At 38.0% G+C, this 14,504-nt stretch overlaps 1 protein-coding gene across 5 annotated transcripts in view; it reads right to left on the bottom strand.

Moving 5' to 3' along the window:
• Positions 1-14,504, bottom strand: part of GULP1 (GULP PTB domain containing engulfment adaptor 1) — a 143,120-nt gene that overhangs the window by 54,701 nt on the left and 73,915 nt on the right. For all 5 annotated transcript variants that reach the window (XM_005486942.4, XM_026793328.2, XM_005486941.4 and 2 more), the window contains one exon: positions 8,872-8,933. In XM_005486942.4, the coding sequence (XP_005486999.2) occupies positions 8,872-8,933 (62 nt within the window). The remainder of the gene's footprint in view (positions 1-8,871; positions 8,934-14,504) is intronic.

Here is a 14,504-nt window from a genome sequence, read left to right as displayed (position 1 = left end):
TCCAGGATCTGCAGCTGACTAGTGTACATTGCGATTTTATTAAAGTTAATAAAGTCAGGGACTGCAGCTGGTGGTTTGTCTGATGGTTTATTAGAGGAAGAATCCTCATGGAGATCAGCATATGTGAAACTTTTCCTGAATGGTGAACAGCCTGGCCTTTGGACAGACTCCTGTAGTCTTGGCTCTGTTTTTAAAGTTTTATCTCCTTGTAGAATTTTCTGTTAAGAATATTGCGCCATTCTCTTATTGTCTATAAACCAGCTCTGTTTCTAGTTTATAGAAAGGCTGAGATTGAATGTTAGAGATAAGAAAGAGTAATTCACCTGCAGGCCTGATTTAATCTAAAGCAAACCAACCTAGAAACAGCTGTGGGTCACCTAGCCCACAAGGAGAAAATCCAGATGTTTAAACCCTACTAATTCCAGTGTCAGACATGCAAGTCACTTGATACTTGACAGTGTAGAGGCTGAAAGGCCTTCTTCCAGAAACCTCCCATTCCCACAGCTGCCAGCTCTCTGGAAACAGAGCTGCAGAGGGAATCCCAGAGGAGATGCTAATGAGCTAACTGGCAGTTCCAAGCAGACTTAGGGAGAGGCAAGGGAATAAATATGAGCAACAGGGAAGGAACAGAGAGGGATGTGGAGGGTTGAGTAAATCTTTGTTGACCCTAAGGTCTTTGCACACTCCTTCTAGCTCTGTTAATTCTGACTGGGCAGACCTCTGAGCTTTAATCATTTGTTTTGAACAGGCAGATCACTCACTGCTCCTTCATCAGTGAGTGCCTGCTCTTAGCCAGGGCTGAGGAACTCATGACTCTGAGTATCACAGACTTTAGAAGATTAATACTCAAACACTGACATAGCTTTTCTCTGAAGAATAGGAAAATGACACTGTAAAAGCTGCTGTGAAGATTCTAATGATTTTGTGACTTTTGTCTCAACAACCTCATTGCTCACCTCTTGTGAGACAATACCAGGGAAGGCCAGAGATGCAACTGTTCAAAACATACTTTGAAACTCATTGTTAACATGGTATCTTTAGAAATATGCTTCAGATGCTGAGTTCAATACTAAACCATAGAATCAGTTAGGTTGCAAAGGGTCTCTAAGATCATTGCATGCAACCCAGCACCACCATGTTCACGGCTAAAAATGTCCTAAGTGCTACAACCACATGGTTTTTGACCACTATCAGGGCTGGTGATTCCACCACATCCCTGGACAGCCTGTTCCATGTCTGACCACCCTTTCAGAGCAGAAATTTTCCCTAATATCCAACCAAAATCTCTCCTGGCAAACCGGAGGCAGATTCCCCTTGTCCTGTCACTTATTACCTTAGAGAAGACACCAACCCCCACTTGTCTACAACCTCTTTTTGGGTACATATAGCAGGCAGTAAGGTTTTCCTTCAACCTCATTGCATCCATGAGGAAAAAATCTGGGGAGCATCTGGTGCTCCCTCAGCAGCTCCTCATAGGACTTGTGCTCTAAATGCAATATTATGAAGAACTGCTGCTGAGAGTTGCTATTACTACTACAGAAAAACCTGCAAGTGTCTTTTCTATTAAAAAAATATATTCCACTTTCAGAACTTTTTGGATTAACACAAACACATGGTTGTTCATTGCAACAAACAGTGCTTCTACACTAAGAAGCACAATTTAGAAGGATAATCTAATAATTACAATCTACATAAAGAATAATAAATTATACAATAAAAATAACCTAAAGAGTATACCTAGCATAGGTTGGGTCTCAGGTGCTATGCTGTTCACCAATGTGCTCTGTTAATTGCATCATCCACATAAGTCTTCTATGCCAGAGAAATCAACACCACAGAATGTCCTGATGTGGATCTTCCAACTCAACCAAAACAATATACATAGTTAGGAAACCAAAATTTGTAGTAAAAGGTTGAAACAAGTTCTGAGCCAGAAAGAAAAGTTTACCACACATGTATAAACTATGTGCCACACAATCCAGAAGTTACATAGATGCCATGGGTTTCTAGCCCTTCTGCAACTGATTATTAGACAAAACAGAACAATACCCACTCTTGAAGTAAAATAAAACACAAGGCTTAAAGTTACACCTAGACCAAATTCTTTCCAATATCTAAGCAAAGTGTGAAACTTGGCAATACTTTTGCCTCCAGGAACGTCAGAATCCTAGCTCCCAATGCTCTGCCACCAGGAGACCAGCTCTGCATGAGCAGCAACATCCAGCAATTCCCTGTAGGGGCACCCCAACAGGGAAACTCTTCAGGCTCTGCAGGGTAAATAAGGACTTGCAATTTCATAATTTCCCTTAAGTTGCATTCACACTTGGAAGCTTAAACTAAGCCTGACTTCCACGTGAAATGTTACTAGACCAACTGCTGCGGTAGTTGAAGCCTCTTAGTAAGATAAAAACATCACATTTCCTATTAAAGCCACAGGCCAGGCAGCAATCAGCTAGCCTGCATAATTCCCAAAAGCATTCCTGCATCCCTGAACAGCTGCCTGAGCATCCAGCTACAGCTGGCAGAGATACACAGGGGAGGGCGTGGAAGGGGGACCTGGCACAGGGAACATAGGAGGAATATGGATAGCTTTTCCAGGCATGCAGGGACCAATTTAGAAAAGCCAAACCTCAGCTGGGGTTGACAGCAGTGAGGAATGCGACAGAGAAGAGGATGGTCAGGAAAAACGGAGCTGCACTTGTGCAGCCTGAAGGGGATGAGCCTGGTGTACACACCAGGTCCATGTGTATGCAGGGCTGAGAGTCACAAGCTGTACAAAATCACAACTAGAAATAAGGCAAAAGAAGTCACAATGGTAGGGAATTATGTCCTGGAACTGGCTGCCAAGAGGCTCTGAATCTCTGCCCTTAATGGCATTTAAAGCTCAATTGCATAAGGCTCTGCTTTGTACCACCTGGCTTTGAAATAACTTCTCAGATGGGAATTAGCTGGATCATCTCCAGAGGTCCTTCCAACCTCTATTACACTAGATTCTTTCACTTCAATTCCCAAAGAAAATCCTAATCCAAATGCTAGACCGCCAAGGGACAACTGCAACCTTCCAGGATACAGAGGACATTCCCTCTTCCTAAAACTGAGGGTGCTTCAAAATCCAACAATGAGCTAAATCTTTTGCAGATTTGTATTTTCAATCCAGATTATACTTGTTAGAAAGCATATCAATGTCTGAAATAACTGATTTTAGAACTTTCTACCAAAAAAAATTTATCTCAAGCTCTTAAGGTGTTTAAAAATATTTTTTTTCTGATAGTAGAGGTACAAATTAGACTGTTTAAATCAGAGATGATGAAAAAGCGTAATTAAGCAGCCAGGGTGCTAAATTAAAATGGATGTGATGGCAATTTATGTGAGAGAAGCAAACTGCTTGCATACAAAGGAAACCTAAAACTTGCTCAGGACAGGAAATACTTTAGGGCTGTGGTGGATCACTCATCAGCTTCAATGTAGACAAGGGGCTCTGTCTTCAACCTGTTTTATCACATTTTTAACATCTTACTGCATTACTGAGAGAGGGACTCCAATTATTTTTCAGATCCTACGCTGAATGCCAGAAATTGGTATGAAGCATTTGTGATTCCTGCAAGAAACTCCAGCCCCCATAACTTTCTTGCGCTGCAAATGTTTCATAGTTGTAAATGAAGTTACGTCACACAGGACACAGAAATTTCAAAGAAAGTGGAGCTTATGAAAAGCCCAAAGGATGGCAAGCAGAACCTTAAAGAAGATGGCAGCCATGGGGAACAGATCAAGAGCTACCAGTTTGTCCTTCAGTTGGAGTTCATAAAGTATTGACAACATGACCAGTGTTTTTCGTAATTTTTTTTTTTTGTTTCCAACTGGAACCTATCACAACCATTTCACTCAAACACATAGGCCTTATTTTTTTTCATTTTCCAGAAAAAGAAAATAAATGAAACATCATCCATTACACTAAACTGCCTTGCATTACTATACACAAATGGAATTTAAAGAACAAACACTGGAATTGCTCATAAATTTGATTCTTTTCTTGAAGGAGGCCCTCTTCTGGAGAATAAGAGCAATCAAACCAAGTCTGTTGAGAGTACCTGTTGCAGACTTTAAATATTTTAGATTTCATTTGCATGTTTATTCATCTTTAGTATAATGAGCCCCAATTTAATGACTGTAATGTATCAGAAATAACTAAGAAGTTCAAATTTGCATTGCCTTGTAAAATTACAAGTTTTTGCTTTCCTATCTCATTTGGGTGTTTTCACTAAACTAATTTTTCCTGTGCTTAAACACTAAATTAATTATCATCACATGCAAGACATTTTGGAACCCTAATGAAAGTTAATTCGTATTAAGTCATTAATTCTAATTATAATAAATATAAAGCAGGAAAACTCATTATTTCTCTTCTACTGCAGTAGTTTCTAATTTTCAACATTTTTGTGCTCTGTTTGAAATATCTTGCTGTATCTATCTTCACCACATATCTTAAATAGTGTGCCTTGTAACTCTGCTGACTTGAGAAAGCTACATATAATTTGACATTTGACATTTTTTCATTACTTTTAATGATACAGTCATGATCATTCTGCTGAAATGCTGACTGATAGAAAAAGAGAATTTCTATAGCAATAAAAAATAATTGTAGTAGAAGTGCAGTTTATGCCACAAAAACGTGGCTTTGATAATACTGTACACTAATGATAGCAAAGTGGAGATATTCAAAAGACAGAAATGCATCTAGAGCCCTGCAACCATAATGACATCATTTGACCAAAATGCCTGCTCCACAAGAGCATATTTGCCATTAAATGACGATAAAAAACACATGGAAAAAGAAATGGCATATAGTTGAGAATCTAAATAATCTGTTTATTGTCCTACAGTGAAGACTATGAGTTTTAGGTACTGCCAAGGGAGGTCTTCTGTTACAGACTTACATAATCATTTGGGTTGGAAAAGACCTTCCAGATCATAAAGTGTGACCATTACTAAACTGCTTTTTGGAATTTTTCATTTAACTCTAAGCTTTCAAATTGAAACTGCTACATCAAGAATCAAACCAGCAGCTGACAATAGGCAAACTCTGAAAGTGAGTGTGAAGCCAGCATCAGGCCAGTGCACACTGGGAGCTGTGACATCTCTTGGTGAAACGTCCTCCCAAGGGTTTAATGTGCCATCACTTGCCATGGAAAAGGGCAGCATTTCTGCCTTGTGTAAGGTCAGAGCCACCGACCCCTGCCTTGCCAGCTGCCAACACAAACACCAGGCTGGCAAAGCACAACCTCTCTCTGCAAAACGGAAAGCTGCGCTTGTGGAAGTTTGACATAAGCCAAAAAATAAGCAAGTGAGTCTGAAGGGGATTACAGACACAATTCCCACAGAGAGACATAGTACACATGGCTGGCTGGGGCAGCTTCTGACTGGCAGAAAGGCAGCACTCAGGGGATGACAACCACCAGCCCTATTTAAAGGTTGCAGTCTTATTCCATTATAAAGTCACACTTTGACCACTTCTGTTTTGCAGGAAGGAAAGTGGCCTAAAATCAAAAGAATTGCCTTAAGGGCAAAAGAGATTTTCTTTACAGTACAGAAGAAACCACAAATAACCCTTCTTAATTAAGGACCATTACAGAAAAAATTAACACAGAGAAGTTTGGGGTTGCCTTAGAATTTTATATCCAGGTGACATTAAAACTGTCACGCCACCACTTCAAAAAGTCTATATTTGGTACTGTATTATGAAAATTCTAAATTATCTTTCTGGGAGGAAAAAAAAAGTGTGACCAATATGCTTTCATTTGTAGTGACACAGTTAAAAAAACACAGGGCCACAAACTGATGTCAAAATTCTGGCTTCACTAAACAAGGGTCACATATCCAGAGCATGCTGAAGGGTGAGCAATCTTCTTATCAGTGCTTTCTGGTAGACCAAGATATCAGTGAGACAAGCAGAAAAAAAAAAAAAAAGGATCCAAGAAAAACCACTAAACACAAAAAAATAACAGTAACAGAACAAAAGCAAACAAAAGAAAATTGAAGAGGGAAAATAAACACCCCCGTCCCATCCCTCCCACCTCCCACAAATAAAAAACCCAAAGCCTCATAGGTTTACACTGTGCAAAATCATGCCAAAACCAGCTAATTTCAAACCAGCAAAGTAGGAGTGGGTGTGTTGGAAAAGAGAGACATTCAAGACAGTTTTATATTTCAGGGCTTCCTTCGGAGACTCATGTTTCCTGGATTTTACTTGCAGAAGAAACAACTCAGCTCATGTTTTCTTGCAAAGAGGATTATGGCCATAAATCATCCTGAGGGTGCATGTTCTAAGAGATAACATGACATTACTAATTCTCTGTTAAAAAGGTTCTCTCCAATTGGTAAAGAAAAAAGGCCACTTATCAATATTGCAGGTTTCTTTTAATTTCCAGTTAACTTTGCTGGGATTTTTTTTTTTAATAACAGTCAACTCATGAACTGCATTTTATCAACGAGTTGTTTTAGGAACAAACAAAACTTCATCTTTCCCAGTAAGCTCTGCCCATGTTCTGATCATCTCAGATTAGTGTAAGAGAAACTATTTTTGTGTCTTATAAAGAACAGCAACCACTTTTCCATCCACACTAATCTTCATGCAAAAAACTGTGGAGTAGAATACAGCTCACTTACTCATGGACAAATAAAGTCTCTGGTATTACTTTCCATCAAACTTATTTGATTTTCTGAACATATCATTCTTCACTCACATATAAAGAAACATAAATCAGATGAAGTGTTGTCTTTTCTTCGCAACACACACTGAAGATACATGAACTGAATGTTAGAGAATTGGAACAATTTGGGAAAAAAAAAACCCAATGAGTTTTGTTAAATTCTTGTATAATGAAGGCTTTCTGAAGGTTTTAATCATAATTTCACAACATAGCTACACGTTACCGAATCAATGAGACATTTCACTTAAAACCCAAAATGCTGCAAACCCCACATAAGGTACTGATAGATACATACTTTCCTCTTCAAGTGAAAAATACTGCAAAACTTAACAAGAATGATACTTGAGAACTCAGGTGGAAATATCATCTAGATTTATTATAGTTATGCCTGCATATGCCAGCTGAGTTCATAAAAGCTGTGTGAATTTATTCCAGGTGCCAATAAATAAACAGGGTAGGGAATCCCATACCCTTTACACTCAAGTTACAGAGCAGAGCAATTTTTTGCTTACTTTGAATCAAATGACTGAAAGTTCTAAATAAGAATTTTCTACTGTGATCCAAATGAAAAAAATGAGTTTAACTTTCTTAAAAAAGAAATAAATAAAACAAACTCAAAACCCAACATATGTGGTATTAAAATTTCAGTTTCCTGCAAGTATTCTGACAGACCTTAGAGGCCACCACAAAGGTGGAGGAGGCCCTGGAATAAAGAACAAACAGGAACAGAATTGGAGAGGATACTCAGGCACATATCAGCCTAAATAAGTGGAAACACATTTTGGACCAAGAGTCTTCCTTTAGATTGGAGTTTTCCTTGCTTTTCTTCTGCTCCAGAAGTTGCTGATGCTGTTGTTTCTACAGTTACCACCATCTCAGCACCATCCTCTCTATTCTAATTCTTTTTCTGCACAGCTGCACTGACACCTACTCACCAGATCTGCTCTTGGGCAAGACAATGAAATGTGAAAGATGAAGGAGGTTTCTTTTTTCTCTCAAAGACCAAAAATGAACAGACATTGTTCAGTGCTTTGAAAAAACTCATGGCTCCTGCTTGCTCTTAAAACACATGGCACAGTCACCACAGCAAGTAATCCTCCCTCTGAAGAAGTGCAATATAAAGCCAAGGTGTCTGGCAAGGCTATTCAGTGAAATGCTAATACATCCTTTGGACAAAAATTCAGTTGGAGAACACACAGAATAAAACCACATCCAAAACCTGGCAACTTTCTCTGAGAAAGAGACTTCACATCCCATTACAAACTCTGTGGCAATGCTACAAAAAAGAAGATTGCAAATACAAAAGCAGGGAACAGTCATATACCTGAGCCCTGGCCCATGAAAAAAATATTTTTTTATAGATTTAGATTAAAAAATTTGATACGAGGAATTTTCACGTAATTTTTTTATTGACTATTTTAAGAAAGGTTTTTAGATTAAGAAATACCAATCATAAAGGAATGTCATCCAGAACAGTCCACAACAGAATTGTAATAAATTATACTATCAGTTTGAGCAAATAATTGCAGATTCCTCAGTTTACTCTGAGTTATGTTGATGGCTCCATATTCTCTCCTCCTTTTACCACACTATCTTTTAAGCTGGTATTTAGGAAGCTTCATGTTCTAAGGTATTTAGATAAGATGCATTTCCTGTCAAAGGAAATCATTAGACAAATCAAACCATTACTTAAATAAACTTATCTCACTGCAATTAGGATGAGAAAATTAAAGTAAGGCTTCTGGCTTTACTGTACAAAAATGCCACTATTGTTCTATCACATGACATTTCAGTATATCCAGCAGAAAGGGTTGTTACTCGTTGCCTTTGATACTGTTCAAAAGAAGTTTGTGCCATTAATTTTGATAATATTGTAAGCATGCGGCCTGATGTTAAATTCCTTTGCACTCAAAACCTCCATCCATTTACAAAATCATCAAGCAGAAAAGAAACACTGATTTGCCTTCTAGTAAACCATAGCTCAGAACAAGAATCAACTGGCCATTAAAAACAGAACATTTTCCCCTGCGAAACAGACATTTGCTGAGTTTGTCTTCATTATTTCACCTGGCAAATCTATGTCTCTGCAATCTTCAAGTCAAAACAAGATAGAATGTGCTGCATTCAAAAGGTATGAAGAGAAAATAACTTCATATTTTCTTACCTTTGCATTATAGGGAATATAATGCTTTGATAAGGCTTCAGGAGTGTGCATCCATGTTTTGTCTACAGAAAAGCAAAATAAAAGAAGCACTGAATAGGTTATTCAATTGTTAACTTAAGTATAACAGAATCTCTATGGAAAAGTTCAACAATCACCCTCACTCAAAAACCAGCTGTCTGAAGTCATAAGAGGGGCTGGAGGGAAATATCTCACACCTTCTCAAACACTTAAAAGAAAGAACCTGCTTCTTTCAGTTGGGCACATTTCCTATTTTAACCAGCTTGGTTTTCGATAAGAACTACAATTCCTCCCCCCAAATGGTTCTGTCTCAGATCAGGATTTTTTGCATCCTGCTGTTTAAAGTACTGACCGCATCTTGTGCATCTAATGATGCTATTTTGATGAATTATGTCCTTTTTCTGATGAATTATCAAGACATTAAAGGGACAAACAAAAAATTAGCCAAGTTGCAACTGACAGAAGAAAGCCCTAATCCTTATAAAAGAAAAATGATGAACATCAGATTCGTAAACTTTAGATCTGATTTAAAAGTTCAGATCATCTGTAATTTTTCCATACCTATGCTAAACAAATTTGCATACTTACCCTTTAACTTTGCCATTACAATACTGTGTTATTCTCTTACTTTTCCTGCTGCATGGACATAATTCTGTAATTTGTCAAATACATCTTCTCTTACTTGAATGGCCTTTTTGAATGTTCTACACAATTTAAGATGGAATTCCAAACATTAAGGAAAAGCTTCTTTTTATTACAAATCTTAGAAACAAATTTTCTAAGCTTTCTCATTTGAGAGCATTTAAGAAAACAAAATCATTCAAAAATACTAATTTTCATTACCATGCATTTGGGAGAATCTGTAAATCCCATTAATGTTTTATATGACATATATAGAACATTTAGTAGTATTTTCTAACTTGAGACTATCCTGGTTTAAATGAGCATGAATTAAAGTCACAAATCTGGAACTTCACTGAGTTAAGTAACAGAATGACAGCTTAAAGGAAAAGCCTACCCTTGGATATTCCCAATTCCATTTGCCTTTACGTGGAGTTGCAGTTACAGTAATCACCAACTTTTTTGTTAGTTACACTTCAGGACAATAAAATTCTGTTCACTTCAAACTGTTGAAGAGCAAAAGCTGTGACTCTGATTGACAATAAAGCAATAATGAAATATTTCAGATTATGCAGGAGCAAGAAAATGGCTAACCAAGTTATTCACCAGCCACCACAGTAACAGGATCAGAACTATAAAGCTGAGAAATTCTTTTTCCCCTTAGCAAATTTCATTCTAGATGGCAGCAATGTTCACCTCCATTACAGAGGAGTGATATTATCACTTCCTAATTAAGCAAGAATGATTTGCCCATTCAGCAGCACCCAGGAGGATGATTAAAAAGGCTCTTCCTTTTAACTGGGGCTTGTGATTGGACTGCCAGAACCAAGAAACCATTTCCCAGAATATTTTAACACCCGAAACCTGATCTCCTCTTTAGCATAATATGAAAGGCCGATGTTATCTGGAAGTGCAAAATAACCATCCCAGGGAATTTGAGAGTTAGGCCAGGTAGAATAAAGCCAGGAGAAAAGCTGAAGCCCAGCCAAGCAGCTCGGGGAGCCAGCACTCAGGACAGGACTGCTCAGTGCCTGCTCTGTCAACACCTGCACAGGGCCAAGTTCAACTCCTCCAGGTGCAGCCACATTGCTAATACCCAGAGTTAATTTACCTAGCTCCTTCACATTTCTCTTTACTAGCTTCAGTAGGGATCCGGTCATATTTATACATTTATAAAGAAAAATCTATTAAAAACAGAGTACTGAACCTCTTAAGGAAATTGCAATAGTTTTGAATTCATTTTATGCCTAGTACCACCACAAACAAGTGACAGAGCTGTAGCTTCTAAAGCAATTTTACAAGCAGACAAGTGGCTAGACAGGTGGCATCAAAACTAGTCCTTGCAAATGTTTCTTCCTCCCTTCATGCCATCAGTGCAAATTCAAAGCTGAAAAAAATGTTATTTAGTTTGGGAGTCAAGTGTGAAGTGCTGGTCTTAATTCAGCATCAGGTAATCTTTAAAATTTTATTATCAGGCACAAAGCTTTACTTAAAATGTTTATGTGAAATCATCAAGTTGCCTACCAGCCTCCAACAGCAATGTGACAGAGATTCCAGCAAGGAATAACATTGCTGGGCAAGTGTTGCTACAACTGTTGGCACCCCTAATTGGGAGGAAGATCAGGAAATATAGACAGGTGCTCCCAGCTCAAAATGAAATCAGTAACTTAGCGAGGTACCAAAAGACAGCTGGTTCCAGGAGCCTTGTGCTAGTGGCTAAAATAATCCAACATTCAGATGCAGATCCACAGACACTGACACAGCTACTGAAGATTTCCTCTGACAATGGAAGTCCATTTCTTAGAGACAAATAATAATTACAGAGTGGTGATGGTTTGGAAAGAGCTCTTAATGCTAAACTAAATCAATCCAAGGTAAAACTCAGGCCCATAGCAAAGATGTGCGAAAAATCAAACAAGTTATTATGCGGTAGTTTTTTTACCAGCACCTCCTTCTGAATTTATAAGGTCTGATTATGGACTTACACCACCCTCAGCAGCTGCTTGAAATACTGCTTAGAATTAGCTTGATTTCACAGCAGTTGAGAAAGACCCCATTTCAGACATTTTGCATGCAATAAACCAGAAAAACATGAAAAAAACCAAACAATAAAAGTATTGGTGAAATATCTGACGTAGATATGGCTTGTGGTTTGCACGATCCCTCACCTAACTTAATTTTTTAAGACTTTTCACAGCTTAAAACTTAGTTATTCATTCTGAAGCAACAAGCAAAATTTGAAATGCTACAATGAAAACCACAGTTCATATTATTATTTTAGTAGTTACACAGACACTTCCTGGCTAAATAAAACAAGAGGTCCTAAAGAAAGGACTGAAAGCCCAGATAAAACCATACCTGACAACTAGCATCTAATGTTAACAGTAATAGAAAGTGAAAGGACTCATGCTGTTGCACTAGGTGAAAACCACAGTTATTTTAGATCTTGTCTGAAGTTCTTAATCCAGGCTGCCTTAGGAGTTTACATTCAAGTTTCAAAAAGTGCTCAGCTGTTTTTTGAGAATTTTGAGGTTTTGAGAACTATGAGTTTGAGCCATTCAGAGTCCAATAGAACCTATGCTTAAATGAAGTATGAGAAATTCTGAGCAAGTGCTGGTTTTGCCACACTCCCTGGCACTGTGTGGAACAAGAGGTGTAAAAAAGGGTTATTTCAAGGGCACGGGGTAAATGGCAGGGTCTGAGAGACTGAATTGCAAGGGTGGAGGTGGGAGCTGGGCACTTGCATGGGCAGAGGATTAATGCTGCTCAGCATTAAGCCTTCTCTCTTTTCTCACCCCCCTGCACCATGCCAGCCCCTGCCCTCAAAACGGGGAGGTTGCTTTCCAGAGTGCATTTCACACCTGCTGGGTCCTGTGTGTGAGCCAGGGCAGAGGGACAAATGTGTGCTGACAAATCACACACTGAAGGCAATCGACTCAGAGACTTCACCAAGGGCCCTGATCTGCTGTGATGCACTCAGGGGAGGATGGCAGCAGGTTAGATAACACACAGTGACCATTTATCCACCAAAAAGGAAACACTAGCAGTGCCAAGAAACTGTTCTCCCTCTGAGATTAATTTCTCTGCATGTTACTGCCCTAAGAGACTGGAGAACAGCATTTTCACAGTGAAGCTTTAGTTAACTGTCTCCCTAAAGCCCACTGTCATTATTAATGCATTAACATTAAGTAACATTTATTAATTAATGTATCTAAAGCGTTTATCAAAGCATATTAGACCTAGTGGCCATTCATTTAATACAATGAACAGGGAAGGACTCTGATTTTAACTTTTTCTTCTTCAGAGCCATAATGAAAAGAGAGTTATTGCTAAAAGGTAGAAAATAAAACCTTTATTCTTTACTGGATTAGCATCTTTTCACATTGACGGATGCTTTTATTGTTAACAGAAGAAATCTTGGAACTGCCTTCCTGTTTTACAAAACTTGGTATGACAAAAATATTTTTTGTGACAAGCAGCATAATAAGAGTCTCCTGAAGAAGATAGCTTAAGAGATCCATAATTCATCTAGGTATTACTGCCTCAGGAACAAACAGCTTACTTGCTTCAGTGCATGTACACAAGTGCTCTCCGTTTCATTATTCCTAGATTATTTATTCTTCTGTAAAGAAAGAAAACCTTCACAACATGACATGAAAAAACTGTCACCCTGTTAAATAATTTCCTTTATTCTGACTGCAGTAGAAACAGGCAGGTGCTCACAAAGCCTCCTTATGCTGGTCAGACAGCAAGGTAGAATCTGACTTGTTGACCACTGCAGGTAACACATGACAGGATAGACTGAAGCCTGAGACAATGCCTGGCACCAGAGTTTTCATCAAAACGTAACACTAAAATGTTAGTAACAAACAAATCTACCCATACTATTGCATTGTTCAGCTGCAGCATTTGTTCCTGCCACCTCCTAGAGCAATGACTGAGTAACGTCTGGGTGTCTGATAGCAGTAATTTTTTCAAGTTATTAACAGGTTACTATGACTAAGGAAATGAAATTATGAGTCAGAGCCTTCCCTAGAAATATGTAGAGAAAAATGCACATCAATACACATAACTCAAAAAAAACTTCTGTTACTTGTTTTCTCCTTTTTTTCCCAAACATAAGCTATGCTTTGGATGCATATTTAGTCTTTGCCAAGAAAAGAGCCATATCTCCCTAGAACAGAGTGAGCTTGGCAGAATGCTTTGCCTGTGTCCTTCTCCCCTAATATTTAGGACCTTGTAAATGGTTTTAAACAGCTGATGGCTATAATTGCAGAACAATGTCTCAGAATGCTGGGTTGGCATAGTCACAAATTGAAAATAAGCCTGGTATTTGCATTTCCCTCAAAAGTAACATCCACTGCATAGCCTAGACATTTTATACTATATGTTTTTTTGATATGGATGCTGATATGTAAGTTCTGACAAAGGAAAACAGGAAGAAAGTGTTAGTGCAACTGACCAGTGATTAGCAAATCTTAGCTTTTGCACTTTAGATTTTTTGATGTTAAGAACTTGGAACTAGTTCATATTCCTAAACCAAAGGGAAAAAATAAAAATAAATCTGAACTATTTATCCCATACCCTGTAAGTCTTCTAGGTACAAGAGCTCCACTGTCTTTGATAAAAGCTTCTATCTGAAGTCAGAAAGAGATTACTGGCATAACATAATTTAAATGATCCCATTCTGCAAGTCTTCACTAAGATATATGTAGAGACCAAACCTCCAACTCGATATTTCCCTTTTGTAGTTCTGTAGAAAAATAGTTCAATGAACTATTCCAGCACTGCTATAAATAAATTTCGAGGAGTATCAATTAAACATAAAAAAATGTTTAAATAGCAAGCTTTTGAAGAATTTCTTGCTGTTAAAGAACATTATGTAAATAGATCAAAACAAAGGAAAATAAGCATAAATGACAATCCCAATATACAATAAAATAGACTTTTAATTTTCTGATTCCAGAACACTGAAATTATGTGATATAAAAGTT

This window comes from Zonotrichia albicollis, chromosome 10 (genome assembly GCF_047830755.1).
Source record: "Zonotrichia albicollis isolate bZonAlb1 chromosome 10, bZonAlb1.hap1, whole genome shotgun sequence".
Taxonomy (NCBI): Eukaryota; Metazoa; Chordata; class Aves; order Passeriformes; family Passerellidae; genus Zonotrichia; species Zonotrichia albicollis.
The sequence above is the reverse complement of the archived record's forward strand: the minus strand, read 5'-3'. Positions and strand labels throughout refer to the sequence as shown.